Source organism: Musa acuminata, chromosome BXJ3-8 (assembly GCF_036884655.1).
Source record: "Musa acuminata AAA Group cultivar baxijiao chromosome BXJ3-8, Cavendish_Baxijiao_AAA, whole genome shotgun sequence".
In the NCBI taxonomy this organism is placed as follows: Eukaryota; Viridiplantae; Streptophyta; class Magnoliopsida; order Zingiberales; family Musaceae; genus Musa; species Musa acuminata.
The window spans coordinates 41,951,130-41,964,935 of record NC_088356.1 but is presented as its reverse complement, the minus strand read 5'-3'; the positions used below and the strand labels follow the sequence as shown (position 1 = coordinate 41,964,935).

The 13,806-nt window shown below is 38.2% G+C and overlaps 2 protein-coding genes across 12 annotated transcripts; one reads left to right on the top strand and one right to left on the bottom strand.

Moving 5' to 3' along the window:
* Window positions 1-5,011: 5,011 nt before the first annotated feature.
* On the top strand, window positions 5,012-6,154 carry LOC135646259 (probable membrane-associated kinase regulator 4). The gene has a single exon (XM_065165607.1). The coding sequence runs from the start codon at window positions 5,029-5,031 to the stop codon at window positions 6,028-6,030; it is 1,002 nt and encodes a 333-aa protein (XP_065021679.1). The 5' UTR covers window positions 5,012-5,028; the 3' UTR covers window positions 6,031-6,154.
* Window positions 6,155-8,241: 2,087 nt separating this feature from the next.
* Window positions 8,242-12,103, bottom strand: LOC135584654 (uncharacterized). 11 transcript variants are annotated; one of them, XR_010499027.1, is made up of 12 exons: window positions 11,697-11,942; window positions 11,379-11,474; window positions 10,888-10,972; window positions 10,624-10,745; window positions 10,435-10,459; window positions 10,261-10,344; window positions 10,143-10,172; window positions 9,927-10,032; window positions 9,776-9,840; window positions 8,881-8,915; window positions 8,676-8,758; window positions 8,242-8,506 (listed from the first exon to the last, which is right to left on the bottom strand). XR_010499027.1 is itself a non-coding variant. In XM_065165609.1 (11 exons), the coding sequence occupies exons 2-10, from the start codon at window positions 11,784-11,786 to the stop codon at window positions 9,777-9,779; spliced, it is 702 nt and encodes a 233-aa protein (XP_065021681.1). In that variant the 5' UTR covers window positions 11,787-11,809; window positions 11,949-12,103; the 3' UTR covers window positions 8,242-8,915; window position 9,776. The 11 variants fall into 11 exon arrangements, 8 of the variants coding, with proteins under 8 accessions (XP_065021681.1, XP_065021684.1, XP_065021683.1 ...); XR_010499026.1 differs by having other exon boundaries at window positions 8,676-8,710; XR_010499025.1 differs by having other exon boundaries at window positions 8,676-8,915.
* Between the last annotated feature and the right edge of the window lie 1,703 nt (window positions 12,104-13,806).

The following is a 13,806-nucleotide window of genomic DNA, read 5'->3' as shown; positions in this document are numbered from 1 at the left end:
TCTTGAAATACTTTATGGCTTCGTGATTTTAATATATTATAAACTCACGTTGGATCAAGCAACATTCTCAATTTTATAAAACTTATACCACAACATACAACTCTTGTTCATAAGTAGACTACTTTTGGCATACTACACTTGAGCTTCTCATCGAAAAATTACAATTGATCTTCCTTCCTGTGAAAGTACTGCTTCAATCTCAATTTCACTTACATCACGTTCTACTTCAAAAGACTTTTCAAAGTTTAGTAATACAAAACATTTGTACAGTAGCTAACATTTTCTTAATCTCAACAATGCATTTCTCAATAGCCTTAGTTTATAGAAACTTTTTTTTTTTAATAATTAATAATATGAGCGATAATATTGTTGAAGTTTCTAATTAATCTCCTATAGATTATAACAAGACCATAAAAGCTCCTCACTTTTGTGACAGTGTTTGGGGTAGGCCATTCTCGAATAGCATAAATATTTTTTTCGTCTATATAAATCCCATCAATACTCACAATAAACCATAGGAAGATTAGTCAATTTATCATGAAGTTACACTTTTTCAAATTGATATATAACTTATTTTATTGTAAAATAGTTAGGACTTATCATAAATAGTCAATATGTTCTTCTCTACTATAATTGTAGATTAGAATGTCATCAAGGTAGATTATTATAAGTTTTTTAATAAATAATTTACATACCTTATTCATAAGCCTCATGAATGTACTTAGTGTATTGGATAACTCAAATAGTATAATTAATCATTCATATAAGTATTTTTTTATCTTTAATGTAGTTTTCTATTCATCTCGAGATCTTATGCTAATTTGATAATATTCGCTATGGAGATCAATCTTTGAGGATATCTTGAAGTCTTGTAGTTGACTTAATATATCTTTTAGTCAAGATATGGGAAAGCGATAATTGATCATGATTTTATGGATGGCTCTATTATCTACACGTATCTTTCATCTTTTATCTTTCTTAAGTATTAACAAAGTTAAGACTGCACATGAGTTTATGCTTTTTTAAATATCTCTTTCGTATCATCTCCTCTACCTTCTCTTATAGTTTCTTATTCTCTTTTGGGTTCATTCAGTAATGAGGTAAATTTAATAGACTTGCTCTAGGAGCCAAATCAGTTTGGTGTTGAATATCTCTGATTGGTGGAAGTCTATCTGATAATTCTTTATAAGTGATCTCTTAAAAAAATTTTAATAGCAATCTTCAATTCATTTGGAATCTTTGCTTCATGTGGCTTTTTTCCTTTCATAATAAGAGTATATCATACTCTTATTTTTTTATAACTAGCAAAGAATTCCTGCTCAGAGTTAAAAATAGATAAGAAAGACTTTCCCTCCACTTTAGAAGTGTAAGATTCATCTCTCTTTTTGTTAGTTAGTAGAATGGTTATCTTCTTTCTTTCCACTAGAATACATAGACATTCTTCTTCCAAGATGGGTTGCATTCACATCATTCTATCATGACCTTCCAAGTAGCACTTGGCACGAATATATGTCAACTACCTTATATAATGACCTTCCAACTAGCTTTTCCCAATTGAGAGATGAACTCTATATCTCAATTATGGTGATAATTGGGTTTTCTTTAATCCACCTTAGCTTATATAATATTGGATGAGCTTCCATATATAATTTTAAGTGTATCATCATGATTTGGATATAATATTGTTATAACTTCCGTGATCAATGCACGAACATTTTTATTAACACGATGATAGGCTCCTCATATATGAAATATTTTTCAATTAGGGTTCAAGCATATAAATTATTTATGATAGTCGAGATATGCTTAACTTGTCTTATTTCTTCTCCTATATTTTTGTCTTAATTTGTAGGTTATATTCACTTAGTTATAACTTATTTCTCTTTATTAATAGTAGGTCGTGTTATCGAAATAGAATATTGTCGAGTAGCAATTGGAGGATGAGTCAACAATATTTCGGCCTTTAATGTCATATTACGAGCTTTATCTACTGTTCATATCAGAGTTAAAGATATTTTATTTTTAATTATAAATTTCAATCTATTAGCATACATTGTTGTTTGTTGGTCTTCTAACTTTGATAAGTTACATATGTCTGAAGGGCATAAGAACTCATCAGTCATAGATTGAGCACTTTGGATATAGTTTTGATATTATTGAAATAATAGTTATTTATAGTCTGGGGGTAGGAATCTTTCTTTAAGAAGTTGCTTCATCTTTTGCCATGTCTATATCGGTACCCTTCCTTATCTTCTTTTGTTATTCTGTAATGTATCCCACCAAGTTGTAATACATCCTTTCAACTTGTATACAACAAGCTTGATTTGTTTGTAATCAAGAACATTCATCACCTCAAAAAGTTCTCTACTTCATAACTCGAATCAAGAAAAGCTTCATTGCTGAGTTGGCCATTAAAATTAGGAAAGTCTACTTTAAGGCGATAATCCTCAAATAGCCTATTTTATTTAGGTAGCGCTTGATGTCTTTCGTATATGACATCTTCTTAGTCATCATCATATATTATTTATTGTTGTGGGCGAATAGTACCATGTTGGTTGAGGTGTTGAGGTTGAGCTGCACATGCACCTCTTCTTTGGTTGATTCTGTGATAATCCACACTTCCTTCCTATTCGTCTGACTTATTTTTATAGACTGATTGCGTACATTAGATTGCAAACTCGTATTGATGATTAAACTGACCATTAGCATCAATTCTGACACAGTTGGCATCAACTCCGACATAGTTGATCCTATCATCATCATGAATTATGTTGGTGCCTAAACTTAAGTTAGTGAGTATATCGCAAACCTCTCAGAATTCCCAGGTTATTCTCATTTCTTGTGCTTCTAATATCATCGATAGAGTTAACATTCCTCGATTATTATTGTTGAAGTTATTATCATTGCCTCTATCACAAAGATTGTTATAGTCAAAATTGTCATTGTCATTATCGATAACATCATCATCATTACCATCATTATTATCACTAGACCTCATCTTGATGGGTTATAGGATTGTACCTAGCAAATTAAATTTCTGATATATAAGATCTATTGTAAATGACAAGTGTAAAGTATACTTCTTAATTTTCTAACCAGAAACTAACACAAAGAGCAAGACTTTGATACCAATTGACGTAAAACGAAAATAAAATTAAAAAAATATTATTAAAAATTATTCTAACAAACTAACAGTAAAAGGAATGATGAAAAAAATTATTTTTTTATAATATAGAAGACTTTAACAATACTTGAATATATTATTTCTCGAGGATTCGGACTTTTATTTATACTAATTTTAGATCTTAAAAATTAATTAATTAATTAATAATATATATATATATATATATATATATATATATATATATAGATAACTTTATACTCTTTAAAAATTATTCTTTTCTATTTGTTCCACATTAGAACATTAGAAGGACAAGTGAGTCAATCTCTGATCAAAACAACAGAAGCCCAGGGGTGATCTCACTCTAACTGTGTGATAAACCACCAAGCACAAGCCCCACTTTGTCCATGGCTGGAGTTAGAATAGCATGAAGATGGGTGGCCCAGTAGATGCTCCAAGATTGAGTTGTGCCAGTGGATCTCACATGCTTTCCTCACTGGTAAAGCAGCCAACTGAAGCATTGGGTTTTGTGGGGAAGCTCCTCCTTGCTACGAGCAACAGTCCTCTCTTTCCATAAACATCATGGCTCGAAAAGCTATGGTCAGAAAGACGGAGAATGGCATCACATGGCACAGCCCATTCCATGGCCTTGCACCAGCAGGCTGATGCACCACAAGGACCCTACTGGATTCTCATGAGAGGCACCCCTCACATGGAGGAGAGCAGCAATCCTATCGATGGAAGGAGAGAAACCCCCACCCCACAGCAGCCTCTCAAATTGCAGGTGCTTCAGATTTGGTAGGGAGGAGGCGAATGTGACCTTATAATGGTGTCACAAAATAGGACAAGGGGGCACACAGATTCTCGCAGAGCCTTTCTTCTAATGAGCTACAATTGCTGCCTTTAAAAGATGTTGGAGGCTGTGAGGGATGCCTACGAGCACAGTGCGCAGCAGTGAAAGGCTTTTTGATCAGAGCTTGCAGGAGAGATTAAAAGTTGCATTCACTTCAGAACTTTTGGTAAAGCAGTGTGTGCAGGCATCAGCATTCCAGCACTTGCTGGTTTTACTGCAGAAACAAGTTCTGCTCCGGTGGTGGTGGTGGTGGTGGATTTTGTGAAGCTAAAAGCTGAATGCAGATGTTGAAAAGCTTTCAATTCCACTGGCCAGTTTGTGCCTCGAAAGGATACACTGTCTTGACTCTGCCATTACATCTTGGTGGCCAAATGATCGTCTGTGCTGTGTTTTGTTGAGATGATTAAGCGTTAACAGTTGCATTGATGCCATCATGTGTGCCTATTTTTCCAAATCAAAAAGGGGCCATTGAATTTGATGGTCATTAATGGATAACTCTCTCTCTCTCTCTCTCTCTCTCTCTTCATAGTCAACATTCCTAACCTGCTACTTGGACATTGATTAGATTGCCTGTGGAAATTCTACAAGCTGCTCAACAACATGTTCAATGTTCAGACATTTGTGTTTTGTGGAGGAAGATGAGCTTGAGGAACACTGAGCATAGACAAGGAAAAGAAAAGGTTACCTAACAAACAAGTGTACTATGAGCAATTAACAAGGAACACAACATCTGGTGAAGAGAGACAAATTTAGGACAGGGAGAAAGTATGGTGAGATGATTAGGCTGAGGACCCATTCGGTGGACTGTCTATCCCCTCCCATCTCTCTCTTCATTTGTTATCTTGGATGCTTTCTGCACTTCCAAATCCCTGACAGCCTCCTCCATAATTCTTTCTCATTTGGCCTCATCACTACCTTAAAGAAGGATGCCCTCCCTCTCCCACTCCTTCCCAAGGTCGCTACAATCCACTCCACATCAACAACTAGCAGTGGTCGGTCGCTCCGTATGCTTCGACGGGTGATGGAGGAGAGGCAAGCAAGAGAGCTATTGCAGATGCAACAGTTGGTTTCTCTTCCCTGTGATCACTTTACGGAAGAGGAGGATTACATAGACATGGATGTCAGCTCTGCTGTGGACGTGGATTTGGGCGGCGGCGGCGGCGGCGGCAGCACCGCCAGCTTCATCTGCTACACCATGGCATCCCCTCCTCTTTCCAAGGAATTCGAATTCCAGATGAGTGGCAACCCGACGGAGAGGGAGGCCACCACCTCCCCCGCCGACGAGCTTTTCTACAAGGGGAAGCTCCTCCCCCTGCACCTCCCTCCTCGCCTTCGGATGGTCGAAAAGCTCCTCGAGAGCTCGAAGCATTCAGACGGCTTCGGAGAGAAGGATGTCTCCGCAGCAGTCGGCGGTGAGCTGAGTGCGGTGTCGGACCAGAAGCAATCGCCTTGGTCCAAAAAGCTCAAGTCCATCAAGCAATCATCGCTGGGCCTGAAGCTGAAGGCTTCTCGATCGTATCTCAAGTCTGTGTTCATCAGATCCAGGTGCTCCGATGAGTCCTGCGCGGTCCTGCAATGCGACGAGCGCTCCAATGGCTACAAGAAGGCAGCAAAGACGAGCCCGCTTGGCCAAATCCAGCAGGGGAAGTACGTACTTGAAGACACCAATGCCGCTAGTCTCAGGAGCACCGAGAGAGAGAAGCTAATGGAAGAGGACTTGATCCACAGAAAGTCCTTTTCTGGTGCCAGTAGCTGGAGCTCCACTACCAAGCCTTCGTCCTCGTCGACGACCTCTTCCTGCTCGTCCTCTTTGTCGTCCTCCTTCTCGAGTTCCAGCTCGCTCGGGGTGTACCAGCCGCAGGTGCTCAAGAGGAGCAGCAGCGTCAACTCAGAGATGGAGAGCTCAATTCAGGGAGCCATTGCTTACTGCAAGGAGTCTCAGCAGCTGGTCGGCGGCCGGAAGAGTGCCAGCGATGCCGGGCTTTATCCATTGCCTGCTTCACGGATTGCTGCAGCTTGTCAAGCTCGAGAGAATCCAAGATTTTGCAGGGGATGATGACCGACCTACTTGTGCTACATGCTACTACTTCTCTAGCTTCTGAAACATTTGACTGTCCTTAGGTTCTACTGGAAATGGCACCAACGTGTGTCCCTGGAAATATTCTTCAGCTCCATCTCCACCGTCGCAGATGTTATGTCATACATGCATCTCTTTGGTTTGCCATTTGATTCCGTTGACTCCAATCTTGGCATTATCGGCACCAGCAATAAGCACAAGAAGCACTGCTCTCTGCCAAACTCGCTGTTCATCTACCCCCCTCCATTCTCTTCTTTTCATTTCTCAGGTGATTTGGTCTTACACCGAGCTCGCTTTTGTAACCCGAGCGACCAAGATTTCGAGTTGCAAAACGATGCTTCGATTGCGGCGGTAAGACTGCGTGGCGGAATTGATGGAAGTCTCAGTACTCCTTTTACCAGTTCATCGCAAGCCTCCATGTCTGAGACAGTGAGTTCGCAATGATTCGAGGACATGAATCTCCTAACTTAGCAAAAGGCTAAACTTACAGACCAAATTTCCTATAGTGTGTGTGAAGAGTCATCAGATTCGAATGTAGGTCTTTGTTGCATGTCACACCGCAAATCAACTCAAACATCGGATCATTTGGGTTGGTGGCCTAACTGAGAAAGCAGGAATGGTCTCTCTCACAACCACTAGCTAACCAACGATAGCCTTTTCTCCACACTCGGTTGTTTCCTGCCCTGGTAAGTTCATGTCGAAGGGTCAAACACCATCCTGAGGGGTGAAAGCAACAAGGATGGATCCAAAATGCCATGCAACTTTGAGAGCCTCAGCAACCAGCAGGGGGCATTCAATTGCAAGTGCAGGACTGTGACAGATCAAAACAACATGAATGAGCTGCAGCCCAAGCTCAGTAAAGCTCATAAAAGGCCAACAAAAAGATCCAAGGAAGGGTGAAACAATAACATAAGCTCATGTTGCAGGGAAAAAGACCTCTGGGCATAGTCTTGCAGTTGCTGATCTCTGGCCGTGAAATGACCATTGACAGAGATAATTTCTTTCACTGAATGATACAGACAAGTTGCCATGGCATGCTCATTGATACTTTTTTGTCTGTCAGATCTGAGGATGAAATTTCAATAGTATAAAGCTCACTCCAGTTATAAGAAAAAAGGTCAGACAGAGTGAAAACCTGTTGAGAGTCTGCCTGCTTCATATTTACTGCCACACAACTGCTAAGCTGTCTGAAAACTTTAGCTCAACTGAGCAAAAAAGGTCTGAAAGGCATGTCAATTTGATGAGAGAAAGAACAACAAAGTGGATCTTAAAAGAACCTCAATGATTACAGCTATTAGTGAACTCACTCACTTGTCCATCATATCTGCTTGAGACTGTGCATTAACAAGTCATGCAGGAGACTGACTGACTCAAAAGGCAACAATGATTCCTTCACAATGGCACAAAATGCTGCAACACTTGAGATAGAGTGATGGGATTAAAATGTCAAAGGACACAGCAGCACTAGACCTACTAATAATTCTCAACACTTGCCTCTACTTGTCTCATTCTTTTCCTTGTATATTGTTGAGTAAAATGTAGATATATGGCTTGACTTAAACATCTACATGTGTTTCATACTTTTGGATCATAGATGTCCTGTTTCTAATACTCATGATAACCCAACCAACACCCAATGCCCACTTGAGAGGATTTGATTCTTTTTACTCCCTTGCAAAATTTGCATTGCCAGAAACTTTACAGCAAGCAGCTTCTTCAACTTTAGTGCTTTATTTTGATGCTTTCTCCATTAAGAAGTGACCATTTGCAAGATTAGATTTAAGATTTGGAGGAATAGCAGGCAGCCTTCTGCTTCCTTTATCCCTTTTTCTCTCCCTATCTTTTATAGAGCTCAACTCAGAAACATGTGATCAGAATTCTTTCTTTTATATGTTACTGTGGTAAGAATCAACCAGACAGTGTGATGATGCTATATAAAATGCACATATACATGATGGAAAGTTCTAACACATATGGCATGCACTCTTGCATTAATAAGGCTTAATGATAGGTGAAACTATAATTTGATTTTCTGAATGATTATATTGTTAAAATTGAGAAACATATGTTTATGGTGTTTCTGAAAGCATATTCTCACCCCCCACAGTTTCCGGACAATGTGAGATGATCTTTTGCATATCTATTTGTCACCAATCTGTCAAATCCAACACGAAAACTGACATGAAGAAGTGCCCAAAAAAATATAACAAATGAAAGATTAGTTAAATGTTGGTACAGAGGTTGAAAACAATGAGTTGCTGTGTTGCACAAATGAAACATCTATGTTGTCAAGAAACTCATCAGCAAGTTTCTCAATGCAACAACATGGACATGCATCAGAGCAGCTGGGACTCCAAGCTCCAGAAAAGATGATGCCACAAGAATCTAAGGCTGTTTCCAATTTGATGGCCATCTGATAAGAACAATGTGTTCAATCGACATGAATTGATGAAACCTGCACAAGTTGGAAATAAAAGATCAGCATACAAAACCAACTTTTATCGGTAGTTGATCAAGACAAATGAATTGACGGTTCAACAGCTTCAACTGAAGAAAGAACTAGAAGAAAAAGTGAAACATAAAAGCAATCTTCAATCTGATAAGAACAATGTGTTTGATCCAACCTAAGCAAATCAGAATCTACATGAATCCAGGAAATCTGCACAAATAGGAATACTAAAGATCAGCATACAAAACCAACTTTTATCTGTAGTTGATCAAGAAAAATCAATTGTCAGATCGACAGCTTCAACTGAAAAAGGAACTAAAAGAAAAAATGAAAAATAAAAGCAATCTTCAATCTGGTAAGAACAGTGTGTTCAATCCAACCTGAGCAAATCAGAATCTACACAAATCCACAAAACCTGCACGATTTGGAAAACGAAAAATCAGCATACAAAACCAACTGTTATCAGTAGTGATCAAGACAAATCAATTGTCTGTTCAACAGTTTCAACAGAAAAAAGAAGAAAATAATAAAAGCAATCTTCGTTCACTACTAGTGTCTATCTTACTGGTGATTAATTATGTTAAAATGGATTCATGAAGAAAACCAAGAAATTGCAGATCATGATGCTTCAAAACCAGGTGATTAAGACTAGTAGCAGTATCCCAGAGTAGAATAGTCTTTATTTCGTTAAGAATACCATACAGAAAGAGGGATATTGCTGTGGCCAAATACTGGTAAAAATGTGGAAACTTCATTGTACTACTGGAGAGGGATGTTGCTGAGACAATGTTGAATTCATAGATTGATGCAGTATGATTCAACTTACATGTCAGCTCTGACCAGCTCCCCGCACATACAGACAAATACTAAACACGAAAAGTGTCCGTGCTGGATCACCCAGCAGATAGCACATGAAACTCTGAAGAAAGACATTTCACCTCTTTCTTATGCCTATATTATTCTATTGCAGAGCAAACCAAGATAGAAAATAAGTTCCTCTGCAGGCTAAGCAAGAGAGTACATATTTAATTTCTGTGCCTAAGAATTTTGAAGTTCATGGATAGATCAGTTATGTGTGAAACACCAACAAGTATCTTATAGAACATGCACCTTTCATTTTTCACCTGGATGCAAGGTTTTCTTTTGCAAAGTACTGGTTAGTAGTCTAAGCATAATTGCAAAAGTTATTCATGAGTCAACACTAATATATTTAGAGAATCTAATTAAACCAAATGATGAAAGGAGAGAAAAATGCAATTAAATGATAAGATATACCTCAAGACAGAATAACCAGACCAAGGTAAATGGATCCGCAAAGAAATGTAAATGATATTAATCCCCTGGAAGCAAACCCAAGAATAATCATCGATTTAGTGAACCAAGAAAATATGCACGACTGGAAAAGAAAATGGATATCAAATCTCACCAAATAACCCCCCATGCAACACCATTGCAAGGGCAAGGACAGATTTCAGCAAATTTCTCGGCATCACTTGAGTGAACTCTTCGAGATATTAAATCATCATAGATATCTGTAGCAGAGAATACCTCAGATAGTAGATATTGCAACACAATGATTATATTTATGTGTGTTGGTTACTTTGCTTTCTCGTAATACAATGATGTCCAAAATCAATCTTACCATAGACTGAAAATAAGCTGTTCATGACACCTGCATTTACACAGAATCATGGGCAATCATTTTCTATGTAGCTCTTAGCAGATATGAAACAGATATATTGAGGTAGATGTTTTCATACCGATAAACAGAATGACATATCGAAGAATATGGACTTTTGTAGTTTCTTGCAGAAGCCAAATAATGGCAATAAATATAATGAAACCTACAGAAGAAAAGAGCTTTAAGCAAATTTTATTCAGATCTACCATTCAACTTGTGATTACTTGCAAACAAGCAGATTATTAGCGCACACCTATACAGAGTCCTCGAAGCAACCACTGCATGATCCACAAACACAGAATAGGAATATAAGCATACAAGAAAATTGTTGGCTTCAAAAATTGTAATGTACGTTTTGATCTAAATCATATAATAAAACAACTAGATGATACAAGTCGAGAAAATTTTGAAAATTCTTCGTTAAGTAATATAAATTGCTTACATTTTTGGCAACAAATAGCACGACAACCAATGCAAGTAGAAAGCAACCAGCTGCAATTCTTGTCGTAATAAGATTCGTAGATGCAAGAATGAAGACCATTCCCCAAAATGATGAGCCAAGATCTGCGATGAGAGAAGACAACAATCAACAAGGCCATAAGAACCAACTACGATATTGAAGCATGTCTGAGTTATTAGATTTAAATCATTGGTTCAAATGATCGGGTTGCAACTGATCAGTTCAAAGGAAGAAAAATCTCATTACATCCAGCTGGCAAAATGATCCAATAGATGCCACCACGAGTTTGTGTGACTCCACCCTCGTTTGCATGCACTTGTATGCCCTCAACCTGCGGGAAACATATTAATTGTGAATACTTCACTCCTCCAGTAGACATCAGATTTTTGTTAAACCATAATACAACCTTAGTAGCTTCTTAATCAATCATCAATCATGAATAACAACAACCTAATCTTATGCATTAAAACTGGTGTTCGATATAGTATTAAACAGTCAAAGAATACCGAAAAAAACAATAGAAATTGTGTTTTGATTTTGGTAGCAGGTCTTGAAGCTGAACAACCATGATTAATCATCCATTGAAACACTCCCAAGTTAAATGTTACAATTTTTAGTCAAGAATAGCCAAAAGTTAACATAGATCTAACTTAATAAGAATAAAACTTCATATGCATTTACAAGCCGTATGTTATGCTTAGAAACATTTGTTTCATCTCCGTATCAGAATTGCTTACATCACCGCATGTTAACTTGCAGGCGAGGGCATGACTCGTCTCGTGTAGGAACACCGTGATGAGCTTGAAAGGTGTGAGCAGCACCGTCCTCCACAGCTACAAGACACCAAAAGCAGAGACAGCAAGAGATCAGAGGGCAGCAAACCAGCATGGTCCGGCCAAGCCCAGACTCAAGACGAATGCTCGTCAAACCACGGAATATACCACCGAAGCTACAAACTTTACTCGATTCCTACTTTTAACGGGGAGAAAAGGAATTGCTTTTCGAAGGACCAGGGAGAAGCAAAAGGAAAACATGGTCGCGAAGAACGAACTCACGGCGAGGATGACGAAGGTGAAGACGCCGATGGTGACGATGAAGGCAACCTGGTCGTGGTCGCAGCAGTTCTTGAGCTCCCAATTAGGCATCTTTCCTTCTTCTTTGCCTTCGCCTACAGAGTTTAGCCCAAGGCAATAAGTTCTCGGGATCCGAGGAGAAGAGAGATGGAGAGATCGCCGGCCTAGAGAGAGAGAGAGAAGAAGGGAAGAGGACAAGGAAAAGGGTGGCGAAGGGAACGTTGAGGGTGATACCGGACGCGGAAGATGCCTCGATCCCGTGTTGAAAGCTTCAAATACTTCAAATGAACGACTCTGAACACGAGAGAGAGATTGGGCAGACCCAAGTCTTTGCGTTTCGTCTTCTTCCAAAGGGAAGGGGGTTTGCTCAACCAAAGCGCGTTTCCCGAACTCTTTTGGCTTTCTTCGTCTTTGTTGCAAAGGGGAAGGATCTACTCGACCAAAGCGCGTTTCCCGAACTCTTTTGGCTTTCTTCATCTTTGTTGCAAAGGGGAAGGATCTACTCGACGAAAGCGCGTTTCCCGAACTCTTTTGGCTTTCTTCGTCTTTGTTGCAAAGGGGAAGGATCTACTCGACCAAAGCGCGTTTCCCGAACTCTTTTGGCTTTCTTCGTCTTTGTTGCAAAGGGGAAGGATCTACTCGACCAAAGCGCGTTTCCCGAACTCTTTTGGCTTTCTTCGTCTTTGTTGCAAAGGGGAAGGATCTACTCGACCAAAGCGCGTTTCCGGACCTCGTCTTTGAGTTCTTATTTCCAGGGGAAAGAATTTGCTCCACCAAATCGCGTTTCCCGATCTTCAGCCAAGTGTTTTAGCTTCGTCTTCTTGCGAGGGGAAAGGATTTGCCCCACCAAAGCGCGTTTCGCGACGTCGGCCAAGTCATCGAGCTTCGGCTTCTTTTGCTAAGAGAGAATTTGGTCGACTCAAAGCGCGTTTCCCGACCGCAACAATTACATGTGAGCACGAATATTAAAAAATATAATAAAAATAATTAATTATGTGAGGAGAAGTCTTATTTTGACCATAGCAAAGATAAAAACAGATGAGGAGAAGCCCACCTGATTCCATTTTTTCTTATTTCATAAAAGTAATTTTCTTTAGATACATGTATCTACGATATCACATCTCCTGAAAGGAGTTATTTATTTTGGAAAGAAATAAATAGAAAATTATATATATATATATATATATATATATATAGATGAATAATTTGAGTATAAATTATCTTAACTTGGTCTGATACTATCATCTTATGTGGCATCCACTTGGATCCCACAAGGCCTCACATGTGCCACAGAGTAGAATTGGTTGACAGTAAAGCCTTAATCAAACCAGAGTTGTGGTAGTGCAAATCAAATTGTACAGCCTTGAAAGAGAAGGTCGATCAGCAGTGGTTTCCGATGTGGATGTCTAATAGTTTCAGTTAATCTAAATCCAAGAAAGTTTCTGTTCTATTTGTTGGCATAGTCTTCATATGAAATGGATAGGTTGGATTTTGGAACCACTGTCCTTTAAAATTAACCTTAATACTACTATGTTTATGAGATCCAAAATGCAGTCAAATCAAGAATTCGAGTCGATAGTAAAAAAAAGTTCAATGTATTATTATTATTATTATTATTATTATTATTATTATTATTATTATTATTATTATTTATTATTATTATTATTATTATTATTATTATTATTATTATTATTAACTAATTTATTTTTGGTGAATTGCTTAGCATGCATGAAAGATGCAGTAAGAATTTCTCTGTGCCGCAATGTTCTTAATCGCATGCAGAGTTGTTCTTTGATTTTTCTCCAATTGAATAAATTATCTACTGCACATCAGATGATTATTTTCTTGTAAATTTAAATAGATATATTGTTAGGAATACAATATATTATGGTATTGAATTTTAAGATATGAATGGATTATTCTACATGGACTACTTTGCATTTAGCATGCTTAAATTTCACTTGGAATGCACATAATCCTTTCTAGCTCTCCCTGGAAAAGATTGGCCAATAGTGTGATCATATTTTTGTCTGGTGTTATGATCAATCATATAAGTAAAATCTCAACTTTGTAGGTCAACTAATTTGTACCA

What these genes read in the sequence shown, in the direction of transcription:
- LOC135646259 (XM_065165607.1), top strand. Translation starts at nt 5,029, where the DNA reads ATGCAACAGTTGGTTTCTCTTCCCTGTGATCACTTTACGGAAGAGGAG.
- LOC135584654 (XM_065165609.1), bottom strand. Translation starts at nt 11,786, where the DNA reads ATGCCTAATTGGGAGCTCAAGAACTGCTGCGACCACGACCAGGTTGCC. An exon ending in GCAAGTTAACATGCGGTGAT is followed by an intron (nt 10,973 to 11,378) that starts GTAAGCAATTCT and finishes TGTTTCCCGCAG; the next exon opens with GTTGAGGGCATACAAGTGCA. An exon ending in GTTGCATGGGGGGTTATTTG is followed by an intron (nt 9,841 to 9,926) that starts GTGAGATTTGAT and finishes GTTTGCTTCCAG; the next exon opens with GGGATTAATATCATTTACAT.